Raw genomic sequence first — 8,181 nt, 5'->3', positions numbered from 1 at the left:
GGCGCGGGGGGGCGGGGGCCGTGCGGGGAGGGGTGGGGGCAGGCAGGGGAGGGCTTCTGCAGAGACCTGGCTCGGACGGAGGACACAGACCAGGTGGCTGGTTGCAGAGCGTACACAGAGACCCCAAGTGGAAGACCGGGTCATGGCCTGGGCGGAGATACTGGCTGAGAGGCATTGCAGGAGCCAAGTCCGAGCTGCCAGGCCGGTGTCCTGTGGCCACCGGAAGGAGAGGACTTGCATTGAGGGACGGGGAAGAAACTTTGAGTGGAGGAGCCGGGGAGTCTGATGGTGCCGGAGGAAGCCAGAGCTGGGCGGGCTGGTAAATGCCAGGCCCCTCTCTTAACAGGGGTGCTTCCGAGAGGCTGGACGGGGGGCAGCAGGAAGTCCTCTTTCTGTAGAGCCAGAACACCATAGGGTCTCGTCATTGGTTCACCTCTGGGGTCCTTTCTCCCAGGTCCCTGGCCCTGGCTCCCCAGCCGCCTCTGGCTCCCCAGAGCACTCCTCTCCAAGCAAGAAGACAAAGAAGGCTGCCCTCTCAGGTCAGCTGCCCAAACTGGCACCCCAGAAGGACAAGGTGAGGAGGCTGGACCAAGGGCTGGGGAGGGGGATATAGGGTAACTGGCTGGCTGACAGCGTCCTGTGTCTACAGGTCTCCTCGAAAGTCACCCTCTCTGAACTCGAGTCATGCCTGCAGCGGGCCCGGGAGCTGGGGGCACGGGCCCAGGAACTGAGGGCAAGTGCCCCGGGGAATGATGCCAAGGAACCCAGTGTGCTGGAGGCCGAGGGGCACCCAGCAGAGCCATGGTGAGTTTTGGGTGGGAGGCACCCCAGGAAAGGGTAGGCTAGTGGGAGGCCTGGTAGGGGCAGGGCTGGGCACAGGACTGGGGCTGCTCCATCAGGGAGCCAGCACAGTGGATAGGACACTCAGATCTTAGTGCCAGTCAGTAGCTCTTCACCCTCCATCTAAGAGGGTGCCAATGCCTGCCTCAGTGGACCCTTATGGATTTCAAATGCTAGCCCGTGGTGATTGGGCATTTGCTTTCTATCATTGTTTGTCCTCTCCAGGTCCTGTGGTTGTCATGTGCCTCTTAGAGATGCGGAAACCAGGGCTTGGGGTGGCCAGGGACATGGTGGAGCTGGGTTTGAAGCCACCCTTTTCTGTCTCCATCCCTGATAGTGCTTATGGTGGGGAGCTGGGCACATAAGGAATTTGTAAACTGGTATGCAGTGTGTCATGGGGGCAATTTTGCAAGCCCCAGCTCTGGGGTATCCCCGGCTGCTTTGCCAGCCATTGGGTCCTGGAGGGGATGTGGGTCTGATGCTTCTCTCAAGGCCTGGCTCCCTCCCTGCAGTGAAGAGAAGGCACCTGCCTATCAACGCTTCCATGCCCTGGCCCAGCCAGGCCTTCCTGGCCTCGTGCTGCCTTACAAGTACCAGGTGTTGGCTGAGATGTTCCGCAGCATGGACACCATTGTGGGCATGCTCTACAACCGCTCGGAGACCGTGACCTTTGCCAAGGTCAAGCAGGGTGTCCAGGACATGATGCGGAAGTGAGTGGAGTCCCTTGTTGGGTGGGAGCCTTGTCCTACAGTGGAAGCTAACTGACTCTGACCCCTGACACCCTCATCCCATAGGCGCTTTGAGGAGCGCAATGTGGGCCAGATCAAAACCGTGTATCCCACCTCCTACCGCTTCCGCCAGGAGCGCAACATCCCCACCTTCAAAGACAATGTCAAGAGGTCCGATTACCAGCTCACCATCGAGCCGCTGTTGGATCAGGGTGAGTGTGCCTTGGCTGAGTCCACTCATCTCTGAGCCTTGGTTTCCCCACCTGTGACACTGCATTTTGAACATGGATGTGAGGGCACCAGGCCCCTCGTCTGAGACCCGTGGTGTGGGGCTTGGCGCCCCAGTGGCTCTAGCCCAGGGGCTTGGAGCTCAGGCTTGGACTCTCTCTGCAGAGGTTGGCAACGTGGCCCCCCAGCTCACAGCCTCACGCCTCCTACAGCGGCGACAGGTCTTCAGCCAGAACCTGGTGGAGCGTGTCCGGGAGCACCACAGGGTGAGCTAGTGACCCCACGATGACCAGCTCAGTCCTCGTTGCATGAGGTATCCCTGTGGTCTGTCCCCTCCCTCAGCGTTGTTGTCACAGCTGCCTCTTACCCAGCAGTAAACAGGCCCTCTTGAGAGGCTGTATTCTAGAGCAGCAGTTGCCAACCTTTCAGACCTCACGGACCACCAGTGGGCCGTTGTTGTCACAGCTGCCTCTTACCCAGCAGTAAACAAGCCCTCTTGAGAGGCTGTATTCTAGAGCAGTTGCCAACCTTTTGGACCTCTCGGACCACTGGTTGGCGACCACTGTTCTAGAGTTCTCTTAAACCACTCACCAAAGTGGGCCGTCGTCTCATGTGGATGGGGATTCTGGGCTGGGTGGGGACCCTGGCCCTCAAGTGAGGGGTTCTGACCTGAACACAGGATTGGGGAACTCGATGCAGAAGACTCAAGACTTGGGAGGCTTGCGATAACTACAGTGGGTGCTGGTGGGATGGGAACCTCTGCAGCCCTGCTCCACCCCAGCCAGATGTGCCCAGGGTCATCGGGTATCCCCTTCTGGATAGGTCTTCCTGGCCTCCCTGAATCCCCCCATGGTGGTGCCTGAGGACCGGCTGACACGCTGGCACCCTCGCTTCAACGTGGATGAAGTGCCTGACATCGAGCCTGCTGAGCTGCCCCAGCCACCTACCACAGAGACGCTGGCCACTGCTCAGGAGGTGCTGGCTCGAGCCCGAAGTCTGATGTCACCCAGGGTGAGACTGGCCCCTGTTTCCCAGGGAAGGGTAGCTCGACCCCCATGTGGGCACCCAACAAACTCCATGTGTGGCTGTGGGCCTGGGGGGTAGTGGGATGTGCCCTCCCTATGTTCAGAGCACTGCCTACCGGCAGGCTCTACGTAGAGGTGCCCAGCACAGGTCTTTGATGTGCTGGGGTGAACTTGGGCTGGACATACAGGGCCTCCTGGGCAGGGGTCCATCAAATGGGGTGTGAAGGGCCTCCCCTGTGGCTGGGCCAGGAGAGACTTCTTGATCTCTCCTCTCTGACCTGATCCAGATGGAGAAGGCCCTGAATGACTTAGCCCTGCGCACAGCTGTGCCCAGCAGCCCTGTGTCCTCCAGCCCGGTACTGCCAGCCACCCCTCCGGCCACTCCACCTGCTCCCCTGAAGGGGGTGTCCCAGGACCTGCTGGAGCGGGTGAGTGTTTGGGGTTCAGGGATGAGGTGGAATGGGGACAGCTGTCCACTGACCACTCTCATGCCCAATGCAGATCCGAGCCAAGGAGGTGCAGAAGCAGCTGGCACAGATGACGCGGTGCCCAGAGCAGGAGCAGAGGTTGCAGCGGCTTGAGCGGCTGCCTGAATTGGCCCGGGTATTGCGTAGCATCTTTGTGTCAGAGCGCAAGCCAGCACTCACCATGGAGGTGGCCTGCGCCAGGATGGTAGGCAGCTACCGCGTGGCCATGAGCTCAGGTATGTGCAGGGGCAGGGCCACTCTGCATGTCCCGAGTCCCAGATGAGGGTGGGCACCATAAATTTGCACCATTCTCCACACCTGCTTGTGTGCGTTGGGTGGGCACAGTACCCTTGCGATCACCTGAGTCCCTTTAATCCTGCAGCTTCTTGAGGTTGTCTCCCCCTCACAAACCTGGCATTTGCCCTTGAGGTCCTATGAGACCACCCCCTCCCCAAGCCTTCTGGTCCCACAAAGCTGCAGGACACTTCTGCTTCGGGCTCAGGACTTGAGACAAGCTCAGTGGGAGAGCCACCTCCTTGGGAAGGCTGTGCCGTCACTGCCCTGGCCCAGTCCTGTCAGTCCACCCCCTTGCCGCTGGGTACACAGATTTGTCTAGCCTGGAGGGAGGTGAGGAAGCAGGGGCTGAAACTAAGGCAGGCTTCTTGACAGAACCCTGAGGTGAGAGCAGCACCTGTGTGCACCCACTTATAGATGTGCACACAGGCCCAGAGGTTTGGGGGGTAGGGGGCAGGCCCCCACCTCACGAGGCCCCTCTCTCTGCAGGGGAGATGGAGAAACACGTGCAGCTCCTCTCTGAGCTGCTGCCTGACTGGCTTAGTCTCCACCGCATCCGAACTGATACCTATGTCAAGCTGGACAAGGCTGCTGATTTGGCGAGTGTCACTGCACAGCTGGCCCGCCTTGCTCGTGCTGAGGAGATGCTGTGAGCCTGATGGCTGCGCACCAACACGCAAACATGGGCTCAAGGCCCTGGCTTGGCCCTCTGTACCTGTTTTATTCTCTAAGGATGCATTTGGCTCTCCCATTCCTGATCCACACAAGGGTCAGCAGTTGTACTAGGCTCTGGGGATGGAATTATCTGGCCATTGTGGGTGGTACAACCACCTCCTACAGCATGCTGTCATTAAACTGGTTTCCTTGGATTTGTCTTTGCTGCACAGAGTGCAGGTATGTGGGGGTAGGGTGGCTTTCCTGGCAGCATGGGTTTGAGCAGTGTGATTGGCAGAATAACACCCCCCCCCCCCCCCCCCCCCCCCCCCAGCACAGGGGTCTTGAGAGCTCATCCTGTATTACCCTAATGGGCCCAGTGTCATCACAGCAGAGGTTGGTGGATGGTATATCACTGACTTTGAAGATGGAGGATAGGGCCATGAGCCAAGGAATGGGGGAACCAGCCCTGTCTACACCTTGGTTTTCAGGATAGTTGGCCCTCAATCTGCCAGTCAGCTAACTAAGCAAAGGGAAAAAGTTACAGTGTTGATGGGCCCAGGATGGTTACTCTGTACTGAGTACAGAATAATTCCCTAAACAATACAGCATAACAACTACTTACATAGCATTAGGTATTGTAATCTAGAAGTAAAATATACAGGAAGATGTGCAGGTTATATGTGAATAGTTTATATAAATACACTGAGCAGCCATGGAGTCCCCTGTACCTCCCCTGCCTCTTGGTCCTGAGGCCCAGATCCCACCCTGGGCACCTGAAGAAACACCACTCCAGCAGAGTTGATCAATCATGTTCTTATTTCACTGGAAATCTGAGCAGCTTGGGCTTGGCTTTGCCCCGGGGCCACCGGCTTCAGGCCTTTCCACTTCCAGAACCTGCAGGAAGGACCCGGGAGCTGGATGGTAACTCAACCACAGAAATGGATAAAAAGTCCAGGTGGCCCTGACGAGTTTGGCTCAGTGGATGGAGCATCGGCCTGCAGACTCAAGGGTCCTGGGTTCGATTCCGGTCAAGGGCATGTGTCTTGGTTGCGGGCACATCCCCGGTAGGAGGTGTGCAGGAGGCAGCTGATCGGTCTTTTTCTCTTATTGATGTTTTTAACTCACTATCCCTCTCCCTTCCTCTCTGTAAAAAATCAATAAAATGTATTAAAAAAAAAGTCCAGGTGGACAGCAAGTGGTCAAGTGTAGCCACAGAGGCCAGACCTCTCCTTTTTCTAGCCGGTGTGGAGCAGGGTATCGAGGTCACTCATACTGCAGGAGGGAGAAAAAGGGCACGGCCCCCAGCTTCTCTCTGCCTTTCAGCGAGGTCAGCTCCACCACACTCAGGCATTCCAACACCTCGGCCCGCAGCTGGCCCAGCAGCTCACAGGCTGCGCGCATGGTTCCTGATGGAAGGGAGGGGAAGGAGTTGGCATGTAATAGGGTCCCATCTGGCAAGCAGGTAAATTAGTGTCAAGGACCTAATCCACTTCTCACACACATAGGGCACTTCCACCCCCCAAAACTCCCCAGTGCCAAGCCCTCTTCACTTGGGGGAGACCCTCACCACCAGTGGCCAGCAGATCGTCCACGATTACCACTTTCTGCCCTGGTTCCAGGGCATCTCTCTGGATTTCCAGGTCAGCCTGTGGATGGAAAGGAAAGCAGGCACATGGTTGGTACATCTCTCAGAACAGTGTTGGTGTGCAGAGCCCAGGGGCTAACAAGGGACTACCACCTGGGCCATGGTTTCAACCCTCCCAGCTGTTTCCTGGTTGTGTGAGCCTGGCCCAGTGTCTCAACCTCTCTGAGCTCCCATGTCCACTCCAACCATGGCAGCTCTATTTAATTCTACAACTTTCCCTTTGGGGAAGGAGGGTCCATGGGATCAGCCACCAGCCCTCTCACCTTCCCATATTCCAGTGTGTAGGAGGTGGACACTGTGGGGCCCGGCAGCTTTCCACCTTTTCGGATGAGCAGGCAGCCCAAGCCAAGTTCCTGGGCCAGGGAGGGGCCAAACAGAAAGCCTCGAGAGTCCAGGCCTGTTGGTGAGAGCTGGGTTATTGGGAGACAGATGTGTGGCCCAGTAGCATGGGGGTTCCCACAGGTCAGGCTGGAAAATGACAAGTAGTCACTACAATGACACAGGATGCCTGGCCTTGTTGATGCCAGCTAAAAGGCCAATGACGGCCATCTATTTAGGGAATGTTGACTTACCATGCTCAGGGACTGCTGGTTGCTAGAGAGAGGGAGGTTAGGAGGTGGAGCTAGGGACTAAGTCCACACTACATGGTTGTGTAATAGCTGGGTGGCCTTGGCGAAGTCACCTGGCCTCTTTCCAAAGCTCAGCTGTTATCTCTAACTGGGCTGTAATAGCTATGAAACATTCAGCACAGGAGCTTCTGAAGGAGAGGCAGTGACAGGGCACTGGCCACCTCTTGCAGTTCCCTGACATGGAACAGGAAGTGTGGTGAGGGGGACACACCCAACTGAAGAGGGCAACAGCAAGCCTGTGCCCCCCAGGCAGTGGGGATCAATGGGAGGGTCAGTGCCGGAAGCCGGTCCATCCTTGCTGCTTGACACAGTCGCTGCAGGAAAGAAACATCTGCACAGCATGTTTCAAGGGACCTGGCATATATAGCATACTTTTCTTAATATGTTTGCTCCCCTTAGCGCTATGTGTTTTAACCAAGGTCACCTCTCTGAGAAAGGTTGTTTCCCCCGGTAGGGATTTTTCCCTGAAGTTAGGGAGGGGATAAAACCCCTTAACTAAGTGCCAGGCGGGTAGTTAATCACTTTAACTACGAACAATCACCCTTAAGCTACATAATTTTTACTCCCTGGAATGGAGATAAGAAACGCCCTAACCTTTGGAATAGAAATTGACAGGATTAAAATCAACTGGTATAAATACAGATGTAACAAGATAATAAAAAACAGAACTTGGCTGGAGAACCTGGCTAGGCTGCTGATCAACTGAACGCTGTCTCCGTGTCATTCCTTCTTTGCCGACTCCGTCCACACCTTTGGGGACCCCTGGACCTGCAGGGGTTGGACCCCAGCACCTCAGGGAGTGGGGCTCTCATGGGGAGACCAGACCCCAGGGTCCTCCCTGATCTCTATAGGCCTTCTCCAAGTCCCACACTGGGTCAAGAGTCTGGCACACAGCGGGTGCTCAATGCATGCTTGTAGAAGGAGAACAAGAAACCTCTATGACCCAGTGGAATCTGGTCGGGTACTGCCTGGGTAAATTCTCCTGCGGCGGAGACCAGGAACTGGGTGGGGGTTTCCCTAAAACCCGCCAGGGCTGCGGAGACGCTAATGCCATCGACCTTGGCTCGCACCTCGGCCCCACGCGTATGTTCAGGGTACAAGAAATAAGCCGGCGTCTCCAAATAGACGCGCTCAGCCCCACAGCCTGCAAGGCGGTACCCACCTGGCAGAAGCCATTCCTCAGGCCGCTGGAGGAGCCCGTAACCCATCTCAGGGCTGCAAAGTAGGGGGCAGCGGTTCCATCCTTACAGCCCACGCTGGGGTGATCAACCATGCACCTAGAGGTAGGGCCCCTGAAGGACTCCCACTAAAGGGCCTCCCCTAAGCAGAGATGGAACCGTCCCTCCCGCCCTCTACCTGACTCAGGAAAAGTAACCCCACACAACCAGCCTCCGGCGGCCTGGCCCAGACCCAGTGATCCCTCCATCTTATGATCCTCCCGAGGCGGCCAGAGCCCCCTCACCCCCGACCCTCCACTTGCCCGCGATGTAGTCGATCTTGCCGCCGTGGGTCTTCTTCAGGTGGTTCGCCAGGAGGCAGATGGCCGCGCGGAAGGAGTTGGGGTCCTTCAGGAGGGGCGAGATGTCCCTGGCACGCAAGCACAGGCCTGGTGACTCCGGGGTCGGGTCTCGGCTTGGGGATGGCGGTCCCCTGGGGCACAGCCCGCGG

The 8,181-nt window shown here is 57.3% G+C and overlaps 2 protein-coding genes across 2 annotated transcripts in view; one reads left to right on the top strand and one right to left on the bottom strand.

Annotated features, from left to right (window-relative positions):
• Nucleotides 1-4,995, top strand: part of CDT1 (chromatin licensing and DNA replication factor 1) — a 47,800-nt gene extending 42,805 nt beyond the window's left edge. Inside the window, exons 3-11 of the mRNA XM_005862681.2 lie at nt 455-574; nt 650-804; nt 1,353-1,550; nt 1,635-1,780; nt 1,962-2,062; nt 2,619-2,807; nt 3,109-3,249; nt 3,323-3,524; nt 4,072-4,995. Of these exons, the coding sequence (XP_005862743.1) occupies nt 455-574; nt 650-804; nt 1,353-1,550; nt 1,635-1,780; nt 1,962-2,062; nt 2,619-2,807; nt 3,109-3,249; nt 3,323-3,524; nt 4,072-4,235 (1,416 nt within the window). The 3' untranslated portion in view covers nt 4,236-4,995. The remainder of the gene's footprint in view (nt 1-454; nt 575-649; nt 805-1,352; nt 1,551-1,634; nt 1,781-1,961; nt 2,063-2,618; nt 2,808-3,108; nt 3,250-3,322; nt 3,525-4,071) is intronic.
• Nucleotides 4,996-5,341: 346 nt separating this feature from the next.
• Nucleotides 5,342-8,181, bottom strand: part of APRT (adenine phosphoribosyltransferase) — a 4,712-nt gene continuing 1,872 nt past the window's right edge. Inside the window, exons 3-6 of the mRNA XM_005862680.2 lie at nt 7,994-8,177; nt 6,148-6,281; nt 5,807-5,885; nt 5,342-5,645 (exon numbers count right to left, since the gene is read on the bottom strand). Of these exons, the coding sequence (XP_005862742.1) occupies nt 5,503-5,645; nt 5,807-5,885; nt 6,148-6,281; nt 7,994-8,177 (540 nt within the window). The 3' untranslated portion in view covers nt 5,342-5,502. The remainder of the gene's footprint in view (nt 5,646-5,806; nt 5,886-6,147; nt 6,282-7,993; nt 8,178-8,181) is intronic.

This window comes from Myotis brandtii, unplaced genomic scaffold (genome assembly GCF_000412655.1).
Source record: "Myotis brandtii unplaced genomic scaffold, ASM41265v1 scaffold165, whole genome shotgun sequence".
In the NCBI taxonomy this organism is placed as follows: domain Eukaryota; kingdom Metazoa; phylum Chordata; class Mammalia; order Chiroptera; family Vespertilionidae; genus Myotis; species Myotis brandtii.
This window is presented reverse-complemented; position numbering and strand designations above follow the sequence as displayed.